Source organism: Apus apus, chromosome 17 (assembly GCF_020740795.1).
Source record: "Apus apus isolate bApuApu2 chromosome 17, bApuApu2.pri.cur, whole genome shotgun sequence".
Lineage (NCBI taxonomy): Eukaryota > Metazoa > Chordata > Aves > Apodiformes > Apodidae > Apus > Apus apus.
In genome coordinates, this window is record NC_067298.1 from 11,352,841 (window position 1) to 11,375,671 (window position 22,831).

Consider the following 22,831-nt stretch of genomic DNA (forward strand, 5'->3'; position numbering starts at 1 on the left):
TATAAACTGGTTTTTTTTTGGTGTGGAACTAAGCCTTCCCCAGGGAAAGGCTCCTGACTGCCACAATCTGTGCCACAGGGAGGGAGTCACAGATGGGGTGAGAGGGAAGTAAAAGAGTTTTCCTACAGTTCCTGACTCTGTGTGCGTGTGTCAGTGCTGGGCAGGAGCAGCAGGGTACGACCAAGGCTTGGATTCCTCCCTGGGAGAAGAAAAGGCACCGATCCTGGAGTCCCACCATGGGACAACTCACACTCAGTCCCTCTCCCAAAACCACTTCTTCCCCTCATCTCTACTCCTGTCGGTCAACAACACACAGTTGTTCACCCTTGGGGTGGTCTCAGCTTTGGAGGGTCCATGCAGCAGGAGAGCTGCATTTGCCAAAAACCCCCACAAGATCACTCCCTGGTCAGCACAGACACTGAAACACAGACACATCTGTGCCAGCACCAACCCCTAAACTAGACGGGTCACAGGTAAAGCACGACCACTCTTCAAGTGCAAGGGGCCACAGAAACTCAGTCAGCAGCTCCAGCACCTCCAGGCTGGTGGTGATGAGATCAGGGCCTGTAAAGTGCCATCACTGGAGGTTTCATCATCTGCAGACACACCAGCAGCAGGAGAGGGTGTGGACACATGGATGTATTTGCTTAGAGAAGAGGTACATTAAGATGTAAAGAAATATGCTCTGCTATAAACTGAAGCCCAGCTCTGGGGCAGCTGCTCAGGCTTTGCCATCAACAGCTTCTGTGCAAATAAACCCCTTCGCTCCTAAACTTCTAGGACTCTACCCCTCCCCTCCCCAGTTCACAACACGAACTGGGGTTTATGGGATTTAAACACAACCTCTCCCAGCAAAGCCCCTTGCACTGTAGCTGGCTGAATCAGCATCAGGCGCCAGGCAGGTAGGTCGGATCCGCTGGTTCTGGTCAGGTTTGTGTTTAACTCCGCGCACACACACACAGACCAGGGTTTCTGTCAGAAAATATTAAGTCTTCAGAGAAAGGCTGATAAGAGAAAGGCAGTACCCGCCCCGGGAAGGCTTTGCAAACAAACCCCAGACCTGCTGATTTCACTCTGCCTCCGCAGGATGAAAATAAGCGCGACGCTGCCAAGCGCGGGTCCTGCAAGGAGGAGCCGCACGGCAGGGGGAGAAAACGCTGCTCAGCGCGGCCCGGCCCGGTCCCGCCGGACCCGAGCAGGAGCAGCGCGGGCTCAAACCGAGAGCCGCGTCCGGAGGGGCCTCTGGGGGCAGAGCCCGAGTGCGCAAAGCGGGGCTGTCGGCGGGGCCCTCGGCAGCGCCCCGGCTGCAGCACAGCCCCCCGCCCCAGGCCCAGCGCGGTCCGGGGAGACCCCCGGGCCGGGCCCCCCGGGGCTGCCCCGGCCCCACCCGGCCTCCCTCCAGCGCTGCCGGGGATAACGGCGGAGCCGGCCCGGGACGTGCCCGGGAGGGCAGACCCGCCGCAGAGGGGCCCGGGGGGCTGAGCGGGACCCCCGGGGGGCTGAGCCGGGTCACACACCGCCCGCCCCCCCCCATCGCCGGTGCCGCAGCGGCACCCGCAGGGCGCGGGGACGGGCCCGTTTCCCCGGGAAACGGACAGATAGGGAAAAAAAAAATCAAACTAATTTAAATAAATAAATAAAAATCGGATGTTTTCACACCCCCCCGTCGCCATGGCAACGCGGCCCCGCCCGGCACCAAGATGGCGGCGCCCCGCCCCGGCGCCAGGCGGAAGCGCCGCCCCTGCCCGTGCCCAAGATGGCGGCGGCGCGGGCCGGGCCGGGCCCGCGGGGCGCGGAGGCCGAGGCGCTGTTCGAGGCGCACACGGCGGCCGAGCTGCGGGGGGTGGAGCGGCGGCTGCGGGCCGGCATCGAGCAGAAGCGGGAGGAGCTGCGGCAGATGGTGGGGGAGAGGTACCGCGACCTGATCGAAGCGGCCGACACCATCGCCGAGATGCGGCGGAGCGCCGAGCGGCTGCTGGGCGCCGTGCGGGGCCTGCAGCGGGGCGGCGCGGCCCGGCCCGGGCCCGCCCTGCCGGTGAGAGGGGCCGGGGGCCGCGGCGGGGCGGGGGGCGGCCTCAGACCCCCCCTCACCCCCTCTCTCGATCCCCTCCAGGCTCGGCCGCCGGCCCAGCAGAGCTTCTTCCGGGCGGCCGCGCAGCTGCAGCTGCTGCTGGACGTCCCCGAGAAGGTGTGGGGGGGCCGTGGAGGCCGGGCGGTACCTGCCCGCCGCGCGGCTCCACCTGCTCGGGGGCCACCTCCGCCAGCAGCTGCAGGTCGGGGCGCCCCGGGCCCGCGGCAGCCCCGTCCTCGCCCGCTTCCCCATCCTGCTGCGGCAGGTGGCGGCCGCCAGCCACCTCCGGTGAGGGCTCCTGCGGGGCGCGGGGACGGGTTGTCCCGGGAGGCGGTGGGTGCCTCGTCCCTGGGGAGGGTCAGAGCAAGGTGGGATGGGGCCCGGAGCAGCCCGGCCTGGTGGGAGGTGGCACTGCCCGGGCTGGGGGGGTTAGAGGTCCCTTCCAACCCGGACCAGCCTGTGAGTGCTGCCAGGGGGCAGGAACTCCTAACGCCCAGGTAGCCCCACTTCTGTCTGGGGAAAACACCACCCTCGCTCAGTGGGTTCTCGCTGAACCACACCTGAGTGTCTCCGTCAAGCACCAAGACCAGTGACTCTCCACCTCATTCCCTTGTCAGATCCACTATCCTGCAGGAGAGCAAGTCCCTCCTGAAGAGCCAGACTGTGTCAGACCAAGCGGTGGCAGAAGCCCTGTGTGCCATCATGCTCCTGGAGGACAGCTCCCCACGCCAGGCCCTTGCTGACTTCCTTCTGGCCAGGAAATTGGCCATTCAGCAGCTTCTCAACCAGCCACACCATGGTCAGTAGGATGGGCTGCCTCCTTTTTCAAGTCAGGGGAGCCCCCTTCACTTCATCTCCCTCTCACCCCACAGAAGAGTCCCATAAAGCTCATGACGGGGGGGAAATGCGGCCATGTTGTGCTACCACAGCAGCAAAATGTTACCAAAATTAATAGTCTCAAGGCCTTAAGCCAAGCCCACCTGTTTATGGAGAAGGAGGTGCCTGGGGCTGAGTCTTTTGTCCTCCAGCCCTTCCCTGGAAGGTTTCACTAGCCCCACAGGGCTGCTCACACCTCGGCTGAAAAGCTTTTCTTTTGCAGGTGCAGGTATAAAAGCTCAGGTGTGTTCACTGGTGGAGCTGCTAACCACTACCCTGTACCAGGCTCACGCTGTCTTCTACACCCTGCCTGAAGGGACACCACCAGATCCTGCCCTGCCCTGTGGCTTGCTCTTCTCCACCCTGGAGAGCACCACAGGCCAGCACCCAGCAGGTGAGCACCCCTGCACTGGACCTCTGCCTGCCCAGGTTTGCGGGCAGGAGGTCACCCCTCTGTGCTTCCAGGGAGAGGTGGGGTTCTGGAGGAAGAGATGAAGCTGAGCAGCTGGTTTAAGTACCTCCCAGAGTCCGTGGTGGAGTTCCAGCCAGCCCTGCGCACCCTGGCACACCCCATCAGCCAGGACTACCTCAGGGACACCCTGCAGAAGTGGATCTCCATGTGAGTCTGACCCTCTCCCCCCTTTGTAGGGCTCTCCCAGACACCACAGGGCTTCCCTGCCACAAAGCCCAACCCAAGCTCACCTAATTCCTTGCTCCAGCCAGGCTGTGCCTTTGGCTGTCTCCCTGCACAGCACCCCCTGTTCCCAGCAGGAAAGCAGCCAGGGGCAGCACAGCACCAGCCCAGCAGCCAGGCTGCACAAAGATATTTGTCTCTGTCTCCAACAAATGAGCATAGAGTAAAGGAGAAGAAAATCCCCTTACCTGGCTCAGTTGGCTCCTGGTCCAGCACCTCCTTTCTCCTCGCTGCCCTTCTGAGGGCTGTGTGGGGGCAGCCAGACCCTTTCATAGAGTTGCCAGCTCCACCCCTTCCCACCTGGCCTTGCCCTGATGAGGGGGCAGCCCCCCCTGCCCCTTCACAGCCTCTCAGACCTGTGTCATTATCCCATGCAGCCAGCTGGTCCCTGCCTCAGCTGCAGCCCCCCCATGGTGTGTTTCCCAGGCAACTCTTTCCAGAGCCCCCACCCGCTTTCCCACCCTGCTGGTTTTCCAGGGGTGCCCTCCTTCCAAATTCAACACCCTCCACAGCCCAGGGTTCCTGCTGGTGGGCACAGGGCTTTCCTGGGGGGACCCAGTGCAGGATCCAGAGTGCAGCCAAAAGGCAGAGGTACCCTCAGCCCTGCAGGTGATTTCCCAGGCAGAGCCTCTTGCCAAGAGCTTAGGAACCCCCCCTTGATGTAGCCCATGTTCCCTCCTGCCTTCCTGGGGCTGTCTGAGCAGGTCAGACTGAAGTGAAACGTGTCCTTCAGGTGCAGTGAGGACATCAGGGCTGGGGTCAGCAACCTGCTGGTCTATGTGACCAGCATGAAGGGCCTTGCAGGGATCCGTGACGCCGTGTGGGAGCTGCTGACCAGTGAGGCCATCAGCCAGCACTGGGAGGCCGTGTGCCGGCGCCTGCTGGACCAGCCTGCTTCCTTCTGGGAGGACCTGCTGCAGCAGCTGTTCCTGGACAGGCTAGAGGTGGGTGGGAGCCTTTCTCTGTGCCCCTTTTGGTATCTCCTACAGCCCACTGGTGCTGTTGGTGTGTCAGTGAAGTGCTGGGTAAAAGGTGCTTTCTAATTCCCTTCTTCTCCCGCTCCTCCAGACACTGACCAAAGAAGGGTTTGACTCCATCTCAAGCAGCTCCAAACAGCTTCTCACTTCAGCCTTGCAGGAACTGGAAGCCAAACCCAGCACCGTGGCCCTCAGCAAGCCCGTGCAGTTTGAGCACAACGTGGCCCTGTTCCTGTGGTCGGAGAGCCCCAGTGACCTGCCCCCCGACGCCGCCTGGCGCGGCGCCTCCAGCCGCGGCCCCTCCGCCAGGAGCGGCCTCTCCATGAAGGCCCAGGCCCTCACACCCTGCGTGCAGAGCTTCTGCTCAGCTCTGGACTCCAAGCTGAAGGACAGGTTGGATGACCTGCTGTCCTACCTTCCCACGGACCCCAAGGAGGCTGTGCCCGCGTCCCGCTCCGCCTTCGACCGCTTTGCCGACGCGGGCACCGTGGAGGGGCTGCTCCGGGACCGCTGCCTCGCCTGCATCCACCACCTGCTGGGCTGCCTCCGGGAGGAGCTCCAGAGTGCCCAGAACCTGCTCGGGGGGCAGGGGGATGCTCCCAGTGATGCCAAGCTCAATGCTGTCCTCTTCATGGCCAGACTCTGCCAGTCCCTCAGCGAGCTGTGCCCTCACCTGAAGCACTGCATCCTGGGCCAGTCGGGCAGCACCGAGACGGTGCTGAAGGAGACACGCTCCACCAAGAAGCTGGGGAAAGGGAAAGGCCAGGAAGTCAGCCCCGTGCAGGCCAAGTGGCAGGGGGTGAAGGCAGAGCTCCTGCAGCAGAGCCTGTTTGCTTACCAGATCTGGAGCTCGACTGTCACCAAAGTAAGGAGCTGCTCCTCTTCCTCACAGCTGCTCCCTGCGGTCAGCGCTGCTGCCGCGCTGCTCAGCCAGCCTGCAGGGGCAGGAGGTGGTGGCAGCTTGGAGGTGGTGTCCAGTGGGATGGTGTCCAGAAGGCTCACCTGGGGAGGAGCAGGGGGATGCAGGAGGTCGGTCTCTCCGGAGGGAGGAGCAAGCTGCCTGTCCTTTGGTCCTCCTGTTAGAGCTGTCTGTCTGTCCATCTGACTGGGGCCTTTTCTGCTTGGCACTCCAGGGTCTGGTTCAGTGCTTCAGCCACACGTTGCTGCTCGACACGGCTGGCTCTGTCTTGGCCACAGCCACCAACTGGGATGAAATTGAAATTCAGGAGGAGACGGAGGCTGGGAACAGCGTGACATCAAAGATCCGGCTGCCAGTGCAGGTACAAGAAATGTCCTCTTGGTGACCACAGAGAAATGCTCTGCTAGGAGGAAAGTGCTGGTTTCCAAACCCACTGCTTTGTCAAATGGTCCTGACCTGCTGTGGAGTTTGCCTGGTGTCAGGGGAAGGAAATTGGATAGTTGCTGCTGTATATTCCAGTTAATAAGATTGGCCCAGAACCTGTAAAGTGAGCCAAAGAAGGACTCAGGCCTGGTTTATACCAGATTTCATGGAAACTGGATGCACTGAAGGACAGGGCTGCAACAGCAGGACTGTGCAAAGCCCAAGGGGAGCAGGGCTTGCAGCTTTCCTTAGGTGTGGTGGTACAGAAATGACACTGGCTGTGACAAAGCAGGTGGCAGTCGTGAGGAGGGAGAAGAGAGCCAGGGCAAGAGTGAGTTCTGTGTTTGCACAGTACAGGAGAGGCTGGGCAGGTTTGTAGTGAACCTTAGAAGCTGAATTGTATTGATTCTGAAGGAAAAAGCAGCTGGAGGAGAGCTGAGGAGAGCTGGGAGGCCCAGCAGAAGAGTAGAGGAGTAAATAAAGAGCCCAACAAGCAATTCTATTGTGATTACACTCAGGTGAATATCTCTGGTAATACTTGAGGGATGTTATAAACAAGTCTGGTGTGTCAGTAAATACAAACCCCTGAGATACTTGAGCCACATTCTGCAGGCAGGTTGTTCTCAGCATCAGAAGCTTGTGGTTGCTGAGGAAGTAGGAAGCTCACATCATGAGAACTGAGGGGATGTTGTGCTGCTGATAAAGCTAATGCAGCTGACAGACCACAGGAAACAACTCTCTTCAACAGCCATCCTGGTACGCCCAGTGCCTCCTCTTCAGCCTGTGCCAAGAGGTGAACAGGGTGGGTGGTCACACTCTTCCCAAAGTCACCTTGCAGGAATTGCTGAGGACCTGCATGGCAGAAGTGCTCGCTGCCTATGAGAAGCTCATGGAAGAGAAGCAGGAGAAGGTGAGGAGGATCAGCCCTCACTGCAGTGTGGGATGGGAGGGTCACTGGGAACATGGCAGTGCACACGCTGCTGTCCCTCGGAACAGAAAGTGTCTGCATCTCAGAGTTGGGAAGGGTATGTTCTTCCCCTTCCTCCCCAAAAATGAGGCAAGGAGGGATCAGAAGCCAGATTGCAGGCTCAGGACAGTTGGCTGTGCCTTGGTGCTGGTGTTTTTAATGTTTCCCCTGAAGCAGTCCTTGACAGCCCTCTCTTGACCCCTCTCTTGGTGGGAGTGAAGAGCCCTGTTCCTGACTGTCACAAAATCCCAGACTGGTTTGGGTTGGAAGGGACCTTCAAGGTCATTTAGTCCCAACCCCCCTGCCTGGGCAGGGACACCTCCCACCAGCCCAGGTTGCTCCAAGCCCCATCCAACTTGCCCTTCAACATTGCCAGGGATGGGGCAGCCACAGCTTCCCTGGGGAACCTGGGCCAGGGTCTCACCACCCTCACACTAAAGACTTTCTTCCCAATGTCTGCAGAAACTTGGTGCCTTCCCCATGACCCAGAGCAGAGCTCTGCAGTCACTCTATGACCTGAGGTACCTGAGCATCATCCTGACACCCAAGAGCGAGGAAGGAAAAACCAGCAGGATCAAGCATGACTCCGGGTGAGGTGCAGCTCTGGGGTTCAGTTGTGGGGCCCTAAAATGGCTTAAACCAAGAGCCTTGCTAGCTGTCAGAAGGATCCTTCCAGAAGCCATGATCCCTGCAGGCCTCACAGAAGGGCTGTGTAGATGCTGATCTCTGGCATCTTCACCCACACTAAGCTTATCCTTAAAACACAGGAGGGGTGGGATTCTACAGTGGAAAGCTGAGAGACAGCAGGCTGGTCCCCAGTGTCCGTAGGTGGCTGGGATACCTTGGAGATAACAGTTAACCTTCCACCCAAGAGTTAAAACCCTGTGTATGCTCCAGTCTTGAGGACTCAGGGATGTCTGTCTTACCACAGGGAGAAGGTTCCCCTGCAGCAGTTGGTTGTGTAACAGCTGGAAACCCTTTAGGCAGCTGCTGTTCTGCTGAGTAATTCCCACCTTGCTCAGTCACCTCTTAGGGGCAAGTCCCTCACTGCTCCAGAGGGAAACCACCCTGGTGGCATCAGCAATCCCTGACGGGGCTCTGCTCTCCTTGTAGGATGGAGAAGGTGACAGACTTCCTGGAGGGACACATCGATCCCTTTGACTTGGATGTTTTCACTCCACACTTGAACAGCAACCTTAATCGCCTGGTCCAGAGAACCTCTGTAAGTTGAAGGAAAAGGAAGGGATGGATCAGGAAGCACGGCTGCAAAACACTTTTTGAAGGGCAGCTGGGGTGGCTTTAGAAACTCCTCAGTGCCCCAAGATGTAACCACTGGCACTTGCTCAGAAGTGGGAAGAGCATTTAATGCCAACTGAAGAGGAGCTTGCTGAGCTCCACCCAGTGTGGAGTTGGTTTAACTTCATCTAACAGGACTCACTGGAGCCTGCGCAGCACTAATGGGGTTAAGCAGTGCTGAAACAGGCCTGGAACTCACTTTGTGTTCAAACCTAAAACCATGCACTAGCAGCCTGTCAGCAGACCCTGCAGCTGCCCCCAAATACCAACAGCTCCTTTGTGCCCTCCAGGTTCTCTTTGGCCTGCTGACCGGGACGGAGCACCAGTACACGAGCAGGAGCGGCACCCTGAGCTCCCAGGAGCTCCACAACATCTTGCCCTTGGCATCCAGCCAGATCAGGTGAGGCACTTGGCCTCTTCCAGGCATTCTCCTGTCTCCTTGGGAAGTGGCTCTGGAGCTGCTGCTTCTTCGTGACCTCCCAACATTTCCCTTCTCCCGTCTCTTAAGGTTTGGACTCCTGCCACTGAGCATGTCGAGCTCACGGAAGAGCAAGTCTGCCACCAGGAGCACGGAGAGAGCTCAGGTTGGTCACACTTCTTGCCAGTGCTTCTTCTCCCACCAACACTAGAGTTTGCAGGAAAAGAAGAAAGTAGCCAAACAGTTAATACTTAACCTGGTTTTTATTTTCGGTAAAATAAGAACCATGAAGGTAACACAGCATGGGATGGTTTGGGTTTCCCCCTGACCCTCAAAACCCACTTCTGACAGCCCCCCTGTTTCTGGGGCCCACTGCTCCCTGGTGAAACACAGGCAACAACCACCATGAAAACGCAGTGAAGACTTACAGAGAGGAGGCATTTTGAGAGCAACGCATATAAGACAATTCATTTAAAGATGGCTGTGGGAGAGGGGAAGGAACACCAGCTCATTATCTGCCCTCCTTTCCAGTGCGATCCCGACCTTTAACTCCCGACGAGGCCTGGCTGGGGTATCGAAGCCTGTGTGCACAGAGTGGCTCACTGCTCTTGCAAAGGCTTGTGTGTTCTGCTCTGGGCTTTAGCTGCAGACAACCCTTCTGTTGCTTCGTTTCCCCCAGTTTAAAGCATCTGCTTAAATGGAGTTCTCCATGCTGAGGTCTGAGAGAGCCAAGGGATACCTCACTGCTACAGGAAGCTGCAGTCAGGAATGTGTTTCCTTTGGCTGTTAATTTCCCAGTAATCCATCTGTGGGGATGCCTTTTCAACGGGAACAGAGGAGTCTAGTTTTACCCAAGCAGAGAATGTTACTTGAGATGCTGATGTTTCCTCTGCAACTGTTCATTATTCAGAAGCATTAAGGACCAGACCTAATGTAGGGGCTGTTGAAAAGCCCGAGGCTTCCCAGTGAGGGGATTCTGTGCCTCTCACACCTCAGCTGCAGCAGAGCGTGAAGTGTGCAGTGATGTTTGGCTTGCTCCTCGTGGTGGCACATGGATGTTCATCACCAGCCATGCTTCCCAGCATCCCTGACAAGTCCTTGCTCCTTGTTTTCTGCTGAAACAGTTCAGGAGAGGCTCAATTCATAGTTAGTCCAGAACAGCTCTGCAAAGGCAGCAGCTGTATTCCCACCACGTTGTCATCACCCTGCTCTGAGAGCAGCAGCCTCAGAACCCTGCAGTTCAGAACGATTTTTCTTGGGAGGGGAGAGGGGGTGTCATTGACTAACACCTGACCAGCTCCCTGTTGCCAACAGCAGCCAGGTGCTGTGCTGCTGCCACCTGCTTGTCACCAACCACCAGGAGTGACACTGCTCAGGTTGTGGTTCAAGCTCACGTTGCTTGGGAAGAGCTGTTCTGTTGTAGTCTCCACATCCTTGCAACTGTTGTAGGTGTGGGTATGGAGCCAGAGGTGTGCTGTTCTTCACACTTCTGTGACACTTCTGTTCTTCAAAACAGGTTCCACCTCCTGCACTGGCAAGAGCAGAGGAGGAGGCCATGCGCCCTGGCTCCTTGTTCCGGCAGCTGGTAACGGAGGAGGAAGACACAGCTGCCCCTTCTCTCTTCAAGCTGGGCTGGCTTTCTGGCATGACCAAGTGATGCAATAAAAAATAAAACATTTCCCTGTGTGTTTGTCTCCACAGAGATGGCTCTGCCCTGGGCAGGGATGCTGACTCCTCTGCTGGTGCTGTCAGAAGGGAAGGACTGTTTCATCCTTAGCCAGGTCATTGTGTGCCCCTTGAGCCAGACAGGGTCAGGATTGTCCTTGCCCTCTGGCTGCTGGAGCAGAGGGGTGGCCACTCTTTCACCTTCTATTCCTTATGAGTTCTTAAAGTCAAATTAAAGAAAAAAAAAAAAAAACAACAACCACCAACCTACACACTGTAACAGAAAAGAAAACATTTCACAGCTAGAAATAGGTACTGGAGCAACCTAAGACTCCACCTTCAAAAGCCCCTCCCCAGGTGGCTGCATTTCTCCACAGGCCCCAGAAATCTGCTCCCTACAGGCACCTGACATTCCAGCTACAACTGCCCAACCTTTCCAACTTCTAGTTTCACATATTATTTCTTTCCAGTACTGCAGCAGTAAAGATCAAGCAAGAGAAGGCTCATTGCACACCGAGCTGGGTGGAAGTTCAGAGCCAAGGCAGCCCTCAGGGATTGCAGGGACAGCACCTCTGCTCTGTCTTACTAACTCTAAATGCTCAAAAAAATTATGTTGCCAAATAGATTTTTACTAGTTTATTGAAATTAAAAAAGACTTAGAAAACTGAAGATGAATGTTTTGAGAGAACTTGACATAAAGCAACAAATTGCCAACAAACAGATTAGGCAGTCGATTGGAATTGGACATTTTGCAATCCTATAACACAGATGTGGATTCCTCAGTCTCCTCTTGACTTTATAACCACCCCAAAAAAGAATCCTATAAAAATTGCTTCCAAGCCCCTTTTGCATTGCAATAGTGCAGCAAACCACAAGTAAACAACTCCCTGTTAACCTGTTATCTCAAATATAGACTGAAAAGGCAACAGGCGTTTTGTGCAATTCCATTTTACCAAACTTTGAAGTTGAAATATCCAATCTACACAGTGCTGTCCCTTCACAGAAGGCAGGGAACTGCTGGTCCATCATGTGGGAAGGCGTCCCCGGCTCTGTAGGCTGTGAAAATGTGCCTCCTTCAGGATCTGGTTGATGTGGAAGTAAGGGCCTTGGCTTAGTGCAGACTGCTCGTGGAAAGACTGAGAGGAGACAGGGCTGGATCCTGCCATGCTGGGGTTCAGGCTGGTCTCTGCACCGCACACTCTGTCGGGGCTGTTGATGCTGCTGCTGCTACAGCTGCTGCTGCTGCTGCCGCTATCGCTGCTGGAGGACTGAGACAGACAGAGGGTTAGCAGCAACATCACAGCTCTGTCCTACCACCAGACACCTCAGGTGAGCAAACCACCTTTACAGTCAGCCCCTCCCTTCCAGATTTGCAGGCTCAGGTCCAGCCTGATGGACTAACATCAATCCACCAAGTGCCTCCATGGCACCCGTAGCTCCCGTTACTGCCAGCACACGGGAAGGGACGAGCAGGCCAAGCCTTCCCTGGAGGTTCACTGACCTCCAGGACACTGAATTTCAACCTTTCCCTTTTAGACCCACCAGCTCTGCCCCCATGACCCACGTTAGCACTAGTGAAGTTTGCTGAATTCATCCGAGAATTGGAAAATAAAGAACATTGCTGCTGGAGTGCACGTGTCAGTAAAGGCAGGCGGGGCAGGAGGAGCTTCTGGCTGCTGCTCTAGCAGAGTGAGAAGGAAGCACCATGCAAAGCTTCTCCTACAGGTCAGTCTTTCTAAAATGAGCTCTGAAGCATCCAAAGCAACATGCTGTTAAAAGCAACTCGATGCCCATTTTAAGTCTTTGAACATCTTGACACACCTACAACTACTCTTCTCCCAGTGAAGTCCTGGGACAGCCACATGAACTGGGAGCTTTCCGTAACAATTTCCTTGTCACCACAGGCACTGGAGGCTTCCACATGCAGGAAAGAGAACTCCTGATTCAGCTCACAGAGAGGCCAGGGCTCATTTGCCAGGATTTAGGATAAACACATTTCATGGCAATGACTGGAAGAGCATTAGCCATCATTTTCAGGGTTTCAAAGACATAAAACTGTTCAGCTTACACCATTTTAAGGGCTGCTAATGAAAAGTTCCATTTGTTACAGCTGACGTATTTCATTACTGTGTGATCTGCTGTTCAGGACAACACTGCAAACATTTAGGTGCTTAAAGAGTCAGAGACTTGCTGCCTGGCCACCCCATAAGAAGTAAAGTCACAAACACAGCCAGTGTTAAGTGACAGCAGCTAAAAAAAACCCCACACCCACAGTTTTTGTAAGTATTAAACCACAGAAGTCAAAGCTTGGTGGCCACAGCAGAGGAAGACAAATTTAAAGCAGCCCACAGATATTTTAAACAGCCAGCACCACTTCCAGAAGGCCTCACTTTGGAGTCAACCTGAAGAATGGTGCAAACTGCACCCGACACATTTGTTCCAAGCAGCGAGAAAAGGGCCAGGAAGGCACTGCAGGAGTATCTGAGGTGGAACACATCTCAGTGCCTACTGGAAACCCCCCCAGGCACTGATTACACAATTGATTGTGACAATTCAACCATGGAAAATTCCTTGTTTTGCCAAGCACCAAAAAAAAAAGCTTCAGTTCTGTTGTAGTAGAGCAAGCAAGGCAGCAGCAAGGCGGCTGCACTGGGGTGAGGATCAGCCAGCGAGGAGGGAACACCAGGACACAGAGGGAGACATTCCTGAGGGAAGCAGCAGAGGTGACTACCCGAGCAACCCCTCCTCTGCCTCAGGCTGCCAGTGCTGGAGAGGGACAGAAGGACAGAGAGGAGCCAGGGCCTGGTGCTGGCTGAGCCCCTCTCACTTGGCACAGAAGCACAGAGATTAAATGCAAATGCTGTTCAACAGGTCACAGCAGCCTTGGAGAGAAACCCACCGCACAGGACACTTTGTTTCCTTTTACTCTGTGCTCCTTACTGTGTTTCGTTACCGCCACTTTCTGAAAATCAAGGTAAAAAAATCGACATGAGAACCCAGGGCGACTCACTGCTCGAGTTTCACATCCCAACAAACATTTTAGAGCTGTTAGTATTGATTATTTTATGCATGGCTAACTTTTTAAAAAACAAGAGAAGTGTCCTGGGACGTGCTTCCTGCACCTAAGGCTGTTGCCAGGTCTGGCTGGTCAGACCCTCTTTATTTCCATTTCTCTAATGCAAAAATTCACTAGCACGTGAAGCCCCTTTATTGCCCAAATCCCACCAAAGACCTACCATGTCCCCAGGCTGTGGTGCACATTCTGTTAGGCATTTGGACTACAATTAGACAAGAAAAGAATCCTTAAAGTCATCAAGTCAGCAGTGACAGGCATCCACACAACGAAACAAAGCGTTAAGTGAAAGGGCAAAGGAAAGTAGCCCAGTGAAATTTTAGGAGTGCTTTTAAGAATCAAAAAGGCATCTTCATGGTTTACCTGACTCATTAGCTCCTCTTAACATCACCCTGAGAAGGTTTAAGTATTTTCCAAATAAATGACCCATTAAATGTGTAATTCTGCTGGTCTGTGAAGCAGCATCTCACTCACCCACATGAGGAATTTAAGAAACAGCCATTCAGACCCTGCTGCTGCTCTCAAAATCTTTCAAGATGAGTTTTAACAAGGCTGTAATCTGGTTTTGATGTAGAATTTAAGACCAGCCCTTCCCAGTGTGACAGTGTAGAGTGGCTGAGCTGCGAGGCAAAACAAAACCTGGATTTGAGAGCAGCAGCTGCTGCCTTGCACCAGCAACCACTGCCAGTAACAAAGAGGCACTTCTGGGCTCTGGGGAATCCCTGTCCTGGAGCAGAAGAACAAAGAGGAACCACAAGAAATGGGGTTTTAAGGAATAAAGTTCCTCAGGAAGGAAAAGAGCTTCTCAGAGCACTGCAGACTCCCTTCCTCCTCATGGAAAATCAGAGCAAAGGGCTTTTCATGGTGACTCCCCAGGCTGAAGAGCACAACAGCAGGTTCTTCTGATGCACCACAACTCTGCCCACCTTCACACACAGGACAGGAGGGCAGGAGAGGCTTTTCCTGAATGGGTAAGTGATTATCAGGGAAAACAACAAGGTAACCCTTGGTAAGGGAGGGTAGGCTGGACCGGAAGGGAACTGCAGGGAGAAATGCTTTGCTAATGTTTAACGTTGGGTCCAGTCCAGCCCTTTGGTCATGTGCCTGTTCACAGGCAGAACTGCAAACAGAAGGGGACTGTCACCCTCAGAGTGGCTGTCACCTAGAGCTCCTCCTGCTTTGTTCCAGGAGGAGCAGGAATTGCAGATTGTCACAGCAGTTTGCCAAAAAGCAGTGCTGGAAGAGACTGGAGAGAACCTGTTTCCCTCCTTTGAAAGTCAGAGCCAAGGATGCTGCCTGCCTTGGATGAAAGGCCAGTCCAGTGGGAGAAAAAAAATCAACATTCTTTTCCATCACATCATGTGAGCAGGAATGAGGGAAAACCTCACAGAACAGTCTGCGTTTGACCTGCCTCTGAGAAAGAAATGTATCTCCCTTCATCTGACACATATTGCTGTCAGCTGGGAAGAGTGAGACCAAAAAAAGAAAAATGGAAAGAGATGGTGGCAAAAGTCAAGTTCAGGTTTAGTAACAGCCTGATTTTCATACTGAGCTCTCAGCTAAACCACAACGTAAGAGAAAACAGTTCACTTTTAACTGAAGGAAGGCAAAAGGAATCAGTGCTTTAGTTAACGTTTCACCACAAGGTGGATGTGTGTCCTGAGATGAAAAGCAATTCTCTCCTCGTGTCCTCTTTGAAGCTACAAACTGCTCCCCCCACAACCACACACCTCTCCTCCTTCAATCTCCTAAAGCTAGTGAGGAACTGCCACCAGCAGCAGCTGCCTTTGCCAATGGTAAAGTGTCAGGAAACTAAATAAAATATTACCAGTGGCCAAGGATTTCCACATGACAGCAATCGGAAGCACTCGTGCACTACAGGCACAAGAATGTCTCCGTCTGGCACAGGAAGCCCCTCAAGAAACATTCAAGTAATACTGATTTCATCCTGGCTTGGATTTCTGGGCTCGCTCAAGTCAGTGACCCAAGGAAAGCAGGGGAAAAAAAAGCTCCCTCCATTGGTAGAGGACACTGTGAATTCTGTTCCCTCGAGGAAGGGAACACTGAGTTTTGGGAAGAAAAAGACACTCCTGCAGGTCAGTGTCAGCAGTCAGAGCTCCTCCCTGCCTGCAGGTCAGGGATTAATGTGTTAAAACCAGAGGTTCCCAAGGCAGGTGCATGCAGGAAGCAGGAGGCTCAGTGTTAGCCCCAGCAACTGGGCTGTGCTGGTTTCACTGGGGGGGCAGGCAGGCCATGCCCATGCTGTACCCCCGCAGTCCCCCCAAACAGCCTTTAAGGACAGAGTTAAGGTCATCCACCCTCCTGTGGCCACAAGACTGTTCCCATTCCTGCATTTCAGAGGCTTTGCCCAAACGCCAGGTGTTTACACGACAAGCAAAGGTGCTTCTGCCACTCACCACGAAGGCTTTTCCTGATAGTCTTAATTTCATTACTCCTACTTCAATCCCTTGTTCCACACTAAATTCTTCCTCCTCCCGCCACAAAGCTCGTTTAGCCATTAACTACTCTGTGTTTAAGAGGTGTTTAACCTGTTGGACAAGTGATTCAGTGTCAGATGGCAGGAAACTATTCATGGTTCTACCCGTTACACCCCAGAAGCAAAAAAATGACTTCAGGCCTGCAAGTCTGAGGGGTGGCAAAGGGCACTGCAGGAACCAGGAGCAAATTCCTTCATGAGGAACATCTCAACTGGCAGAGCCTTTTCCACCCAGTATCACCAACTATTCCTCGTCAAGTACAGTGTAAAGTCTCCCTCACGAAAGGCACAGTGGGATACAGAGCTTGGCATCATTTTAAATGTAAGTAAATATTTGAAGCCTTTACTGTGTGATAAAAGATGTTACTCAAAGTTACATGGCACAAAACATGCCCTGCAGCTCAATACAACTGCAGCAGCTCATGACCACTCCCTACAGCCAATCTCCAGAGGGCTGTAAACAAACCAACAAGGATATTTTACCAGGGTGTGCAGGATGAGGTGGAAACGTTTTAAGCTGGAAGAGGGGAGATTTAGGTGAGACATAAGGACAAAATTCTTTGTTGTGAGGGTGGTGAGACACTGGAACAGGTTGCCCAGGGAAGCTGCCTCATCCCTGGAAGTGTTCAAGGGCAGGCTGGATGAGGCTTTGTGCAGCCTGAACTAGTGGGAGGTGTCCCTGTCCATGGCAGGGGGGTTGGAACCCGATGATCTTTAAGGTCCCTTCCAACCCAAACCATTCCACAGTTCTACAAATATGAGCAGAAACCCCCTGGTTTGAGTTCAAGTGCTTGAGCTGTGAAGGGGCAGGTCTTGCTTAAGCCACTGAGCTACCTGGGAGCATTTCTGAACCATCAGACAAGGAGCCTGCACCAGGCAGGAGCTGGAATGCCCTGTGACTTCCTACCACAAAGTCCCTTTAACCTCAGCGAGGGCAGAGCTGGCAGAGCAGATGGCCAGGCAAGGTGACCACAGGCACTTGTGACCCACCCCTGTCACCTGCTCGGTTCTGGGTGTGTCACACACCTCATCCCAAAGCCAGAAGGGGCAGCACAAGCTCCTCCTGCGTCTTCATTTGGGTACTGTGTGATTGAAATGAATTATCAGAAACATTCAGGCTGAAGATAGGCAGGTTCACTGGCAAACAAGCCGATTCCCAAGCCATGGTTCACAGATCCCAATCTCCAGTACACGGAACAGTCAGGCCTCATGACAAGCAATCAAAAATTAAGTGTTTTCATTAACTATCCCCCACAAATAACATTCTACTGAATATTCCAGTCTTCATTTAAACTCAGCATTAAAGGAAAAGAACTTGCCCAAGCAGGCTCTCACCTCAGTATCCCAAGAGTCCTGCAGGACACTACTCCTGGTGGTACGTTTGGTCTGGGGAACGTGCCCATCCTCCTCATTCCCATTCCTCCTCCTCTTCCTGGAGAAAGGTCAGGGAGAAAGGAGAAAAAAAATATATTATTATCAGCTTCCTGACAGACCTTCTGGTTTGTTCTCTAAAGGCAACTCAGCAAAACAAGCAGGAAACCTTGATAAATTAATGAATGTATCTAAACCTCTGGTGGGGGCTTTCACAGTCTCTTTTGAGCTATTCTCTACAGAACAGAGAGGAAATGATTTTGTTCCCAAAAATGGCCAGGCTGATGTTTCTGTACCAGTTTAAGGGACCTGGACTCACATCTGCCACTAAAACCAGCACTGGGCATCTTTCTAAATAAACTCCTTTGACAATTCTCAGCCTTGCAACTGCTCTCAGTGCTCGGGAATGTCTCAACACAAGCCTGGGATTTGGAATGGCAGCTGGCCAGCTGAGAACAGCTCCCAGGAAGAGAGGCAGTGACCACACTGCCAATAAACACCCAATTACACCTTTCCTGCTCACATGAGCCCACAGCCAACTCCACATCCCGTTCCTGAGCAACGTTATATCCCATGGGGAAATGAAGTGTTGTCAGAAAACCCCCAGGGAAGCCCTGTTTCCACAGTGTATCTGCCATCCTCTTGTGATACCAACGATGCTTCATGGCAGCTGATCAACAACAGCAACAGAAAACCCCTGCAAGCCAATATCTCTCAGCCTCCTCAGAATTTTAGCACAAATAATTTTTCCCCACTGTACAAAGACCACAGGTCAGGCAGGACCTCGGCACTATCCAAAAAATACAGCCACTATTTTGCTGGCTAAAAATTAAAAGATACTCAAATGAGTCAAGACAGACTCGAGTGTGGTATTTATAACTGAACCTTCTCTCACAGACAAGCTCCTGCAGCAGGCTCAGCTGCCAGCACTTGGTGCACGCCCACAGACCAGGAGCTGCCTCCCAGCTCTCCCATCCCTGGGATGCCCCCAGCACCACAGCCCAGGGGTTTCTCCTCCCCTAGGACCACCCTTCTCACAAGAGTCATCTCCCCCCCACACCTCGCTCCACACTCCTCCCTTCCCCGGCGCCCGCAGCCCACAGCAAACACCGCCTCCATCCCCCACGGCCCGTCCCACAGCCCAGCTCCTCCAGGCTTCTCGGCCGCTCCTGCTTCTCCCCCACCCCGAGTCCTCGGCGCAGACAGGACCTACCTCCTCCCTTGTCCACCAAGCCGAGGAAACCTCCCTCTGCCCCCCCGCCATGTCCTCTGCATTCTACGCCCGTTGGATTCCCGAACGCAGCCCCCGCCCCGCTGCACCCTTAGCGCCCGCGGTCGCCGCGCTCCCAGCCCCACTCCAACCCCTTCCAGGGGCCAGGGCGCCGCTCCTCCCCTCACCCCTCACTCTCCTGCTCAAGCCAACCCCTCCAGGGCGGTGTAAGCCACCCCCTACGCTCACCCCCTCCTCCCTCCCGCCTCCCCCGGTCGCCGCACGCACCGAACCCGGCGCCTGCGGTGCCCGAGGGGCCCGGGCCTCCTCCCCAGACACCGCCTCCCCTCAGGCCGCGCTCCCCTCCCCCACCCCTGCGTCCCTCACCTCTGTCTCGCTCCCCGCTCGCTCGGCAGCGGCTGCCGGCAGCTCATGGCTGGGCTGAGCCCCCGGGGGGCGGCAGGCGCGGGGTGCGGGGCGCGGAGCGGCCTGGCCCGGCCCGCCCCGCAGCGACGTCCCCGCTCGGCTCCAACCGCCGCTTCCGGCGCCTCCGCCTCCTGCGCATGCGCAACGAGCGATGCGGGCCGGCCACGCCCCCTGCCGTCACAGAGTGCGCCGCGGCGCGGCGGGCCGCGCATGCGCGGGGCGGCGGGGCGGGCATGGCGGGGCGGGAGCGCTGCCCGCACTGCCTGCGGCCCTTCCAGCGCCTCCGCGCCCACCTCCCGCACTGCCGCGCCGCGCCCCGCCCCGCCCCGGGACCCGGCCGCGACAGCGGGCACCCCGCTCCCGGCAGCGGCGCGGGGTCGGATGGAGCCGGTGCCGCCGCCGGGCCGCGGGCGGGCGCCGAGAGCGGCGGGCAGCCCCCCGGGAGCGGGCACGGGCTGCCCCGGCAGGCGGCCCCGGCAGGCGGGGAGGCGGCCCGGAAGGGCAAGAAGGCCGCGCAGGGCGGAGGGTCCGGCCCCGGGGCTCGGCGCCGGCCCGAGGGGCCCCGCGAGGAGCGGAGAGCGGAGCCTTCGGAGCAGGACGTGGCCACCGCCCTCGATTTGCTCCCCGAGGAGGTCAGAGGTATCCCCGAAAAGCTGAGTAACGGAGTGGAAGTAGTAATAGAGAAGCACCGCGCCAGGGTGCTCAGGGAGAAGAGCGGGTCCCGCAGCCGCGGATCCCCCGCAGGAACCCCCAGAACCCCCGCAGGAACCCCCGGATCCCCCGCAGGAACCCCCAGAACCCCCGCAGGAACCCCCAGAACCCCCGCAGGAACCCCCGGATCCCCCGCAGGAACCCGCGGCAGCGGCGCGGGGGAAGCGCCGGGCGGGGCCCGGGGAGCAGCCCCAGCCCGGCCCGGGCTGCGGGACGGAACGATCGTCCCAGAAATCCCGCCGGCAGGCACGCGTGGCCTCGGAGCTGCAGAGAACGCGGCTGCGGGCTCCAAGGGGGGGAAAGGCCGCATCAAGGCAGCTAAAACAGCCGCCCGTGAAGCTGAGGCCGCCGGCAGGGACAGCCCCGGGGGCCTCGCTCTGCAGGAGGGAGCAGAGCCAGCCCTGAGAGAGGAGAAGCAGATGCACCCGGGAGTCGGTGTGGAGTGTAAAGCCTCTCTCTCTGCTTTGCACACCAAGAACCTCCATCTGCCAGTGTCAGAGGGTTTCAGAGATCACCACAAAGGGACAGCCAAAAATTACCTAAGCAGCACAGAGAAGCCTGGGGAGAGGGAGCAGCAGATGGCTGCTGTCTCCGAGCCCATCCTGCAGGGGAGGAGGGACACCGAGCTGGCACAGCACCAGCTCCTGCTCCCCACCTCCAAGATCCAGCCCGTCTGTCCATCCCAGGCCTCTGGCAGGAGCACACCAGCAGGTGCCACCAGCCTGGAGTGGTTTCCAGACTTATATCCTAATTATCACAGGCTGAGTATTTTTCCAGGGAAGCCTTTCCAAGAAGAGACTGGAATCACCATGAAGACACCAAGGGGTGATTTCTCAGAGGGACAACAAGGTAACATGAGATAGAAATCTTTGTGCTGCTGGGATTTATTTAATGTCCTAAGTGTGGCTAAAGAGTCCACTGTGACTGGGAGAGGAGGGGCAGGGAGTGCTGAGCTGCTTGGCTCATCCAGAAAGGGATCCAAGAAGTAATCCAAGGAAGTTAACTGCCCAACCCTCCAGGCTGCAGACTCAATGGTTTACATTTTTATTTAGGTTTGAGTCAGGCTCTGACATGTTTTGGCTGGTGGAACCAGCTCACTGTCAGGGAAGACAATTCCCTCTGCCTTTCCCAGCAGCTGGTCCCAAGCCCTTGACTCGCAGCCCTGTCATACTCCAGCTGCATCCTTTCCCCCCCCAGCACAGGGAAGGTGGGCACCACACTGCCCTCCCTGTCCCACCTCTGACTGCTCCATCTCCTCCTGGCACAGGTCCCCTCCGGGAGCGGCGCCTGCTGGATGTGCAGCTGGCAGAGCTGCCTGCCTGGCTGGGCACCCGGGACTTGTCTCCTCAGGGGCTGCTTGGAGGAGTCCAGAAAGGTGAGGCTCAACTCCTGGTTCTCAGGGCAGAATTGTCCCCACTTCCCTGATTTACCTCCTGCAGCCTGGTCCAGGTGGCCAGTCTGGGTCTTGATAAAGTAGTAAATAAATAAACCCAACCACGTGGCTTTGGAAAGTGACCTGGAAAGCAGGTAACTCCACAAGAGCCGTGTTTGATTTGACACTTAAGTTTCTGTCCCAACAGCCTGGAGCAGCTATTACAACAAATACATCAACGTGAGGAAGGGGGGACCAGCAGGGCTCTCCATGCTGCTGGCAGGATACTGCCTCCTCAGCTACAGCTGGAACTATCAGCACATCAGTAAGATTTCCTTCTTGGGGTCCTTTTTATTTCAGGAATTCTCACTTTTGCAGCAGTCTGTCCTTCACAGCAACTCAAGCTCTGAAATAACTTAAATACTTCACAGTTAAGACTAATACCAGAGCTCAGGGAACAGGATTCTGGCCTGGCTGAGGAATGTAGCTCATAAAAGTGCTGATAACAGCTGCTGATTCACAGCTTCTCCCTGGGGAGCACCAGGAACCATCAGCACTTTCCAGCCCTGCACAGGGGGGATGTCCCAACACTAGGCATCCGTTCCCTGGATTTACTCAGAAACTGCCAAGGGATTTACTGGTGTTTGTGTGGATTCCCCAGCACGACTTGCTCTCCTGCTCAGCAGGGCAGGCTGCAGGCAGCTCCCTGCCCATCCCTGCTGGGCTGAGCACTCTGGTGCAGTCCCTGAGCTCAGCTCTGTCCTAATACCTTTTTTTTCTCCCTGCTTTTCTAGAGCAGCATCGCTGGCGTAAATACCACTGAGGAATCACAGCATGTCAGGGGTTGGAAGGGACCTCTGAAGATCGAGTCCAACCCCCCTGCCAGAGCAGGACCACAAAAACTTAGGGCAGGTCACTCAGAAAAGCATCCAGACAGGTCTGGAAAGTCTCTAGAGAAGGAGACTCCACAACCTCTGGGCAGCCTGTAACAGGAAGCTGGAACAGTCATGGATATTTCACTGGGAGTCAGCAGAAGTGCTCAGAAACATCATCCCACAGGGCTTCAGATCAGCAGAGGCCCATTTACAGGCACATGAGTTCTTTAGTTGAGGGGAATGCTTTTAATCACCCTCCTGGGGACAGAGGAGTGACAGGGGCAGCCTGCAGCCACTGCTGTGTGGTCCAGGCAGCCTTTGGTACTGAAAGAAGCCTTAGAGCTGCTGTGTGCAGTAGAGCTGGAGTCCTCAGAAGCCCAAATCTCTCCCTTTTGGAGACCAGACCCAGGACAACCCCTTAAACCAGGCTGCTAATTAATTGACATGGACATTGTGAGGGGCTGGGTGGCATTAGGCCAGAACAGTTCCCTCTCTGTGCCCAGCTCAGCCCATCTTTTACTTACCCCTCTCCACTAAATGGGATTTGCCCTGGATTGGCAGGAGAAGGGTGGTCCCTGCCCCAAAGGACCCCCAGTCCTTGCTGGGTGCTGGTGGTTCTGGCCAGGCTCTGAGGGAAGGACCTTTGTGAAGGTGGTAAAGCAGCAGCACCCAGACCTCAGTGCTCTATTTCTGGAGGAAGAAAATCCATTGGATTAAGCTGTAGTGCCCAAAGGGCAAACTGGTGACTGCAGCAGCCTAACAAGGACAGTTAGGAGAGCTGCTGGTTGCAGCCTGTCATCAAACATGTCTCTGGAAAAGGGCTGGTCATGTTACAGGCATGAATGGGGAAAAAAACAAAACAAAACACAAGGAAATAAAACCACCCTGAACACTCTTTATCCAAAGAGCAGTGCAGGAGCTCTGTGCCAGAGGTTGTTTCACCAAAATCTCCCTCTCACCAGCAATAAAAGCCTTTGTGAGTTTTCCTTT

The 22,831-nt window shown here is 55.3% G+C and overlaps 3 protein-coding genes across 6 annotated transcripts; 2 read left to right on the plus strand and 1 right to left on the minus strand.

The window, feature by feature from the left end:
• Positions 1–1,756: 1,756 nt before the first annotated feature.
• On the plus strand, positions 1,757–10,319 carry COG1 (component of oligomeric golgi complex 1). The gene is given in 15 exon segments (XM_051635189.1): positions 1,757–2,035; positions 2,114–2,194; positions 2,196–2,359; positions 2,689–2,870; positions 3,171–3,341; positions 3,413–3,566; positions 4,375–4,585; positions 4,710–5,483; positions 5,752–5,898; positions 6,709–6,870; positions 7,390–7,517; positions 8,041–8,149; positions 8,514–8,623; positions 8,732–8,807; positions 10,158–10,319. Coding segments are annotated over 15 exon segments (2,889 nt in total). The 3' UTR covers positions 10,299–10,319.
• Positions 8,886–19,005, minus strand: FAM104A (family with sequence similarity 104 member A). 4 transcript variants are annotated; one of them, XM_051635197.1, is made up of 4 exons: positions 18,845–19,005; positions 17,212–17,308; positions 13,206–13,268; positions 8,886–11,574 (listed from the first exon to the last, which is right to left on the minus strand). In XM_051635197.1, the coding sequence occupies exons 1-4, from the start codon at positions 18,889–18,891 to the stop codon at positions 11,332–11,334; spliced, it is 450 nt and encodes a 149-aa protein (XP_051491157.1). In that variant the 5' UTR covers positions 18,892–19,005; the 3' UTR covers positions 8,886–11,331. The 4 variants fall into 4 exon arrangements, with proteins under 4 accessions (XP_051491157.1, XP_051491158.1, XP_051491160.1 ...); XM_051635198.1 differs by lacking the exon at positions 13,206–13,268 and adding an exon at positions 13,543–13,584; XM_051635200.1 differs by lacking the exon at positions 18,845–19,005 and adding an exon at positions 15,797–15,928 and having other exon boundaries at positions 17,212–17,300.
• A 15-nt stretch (positions 19,006–19,020) lies between these two features.
• On the plus strand, positions 19,021–22,831 carry C17H17orf80 (chromosome 17 C17orf80 homolog). Its single transcript, XM_051635237.1, has 4 exons — positions 19,021–20,443; positions 20,862–20,969; positions 21,175–21,291; positions 21,761–22,831. Exons 1-4 carry the CDS (start codon positions 19,021–19,023, stop codon positions 21,787–21,789), a joined length of 1,677 nt encoding a protein of 558 aa, XP_051491197.1. The 3' UTR covers positions 21,790–22,831.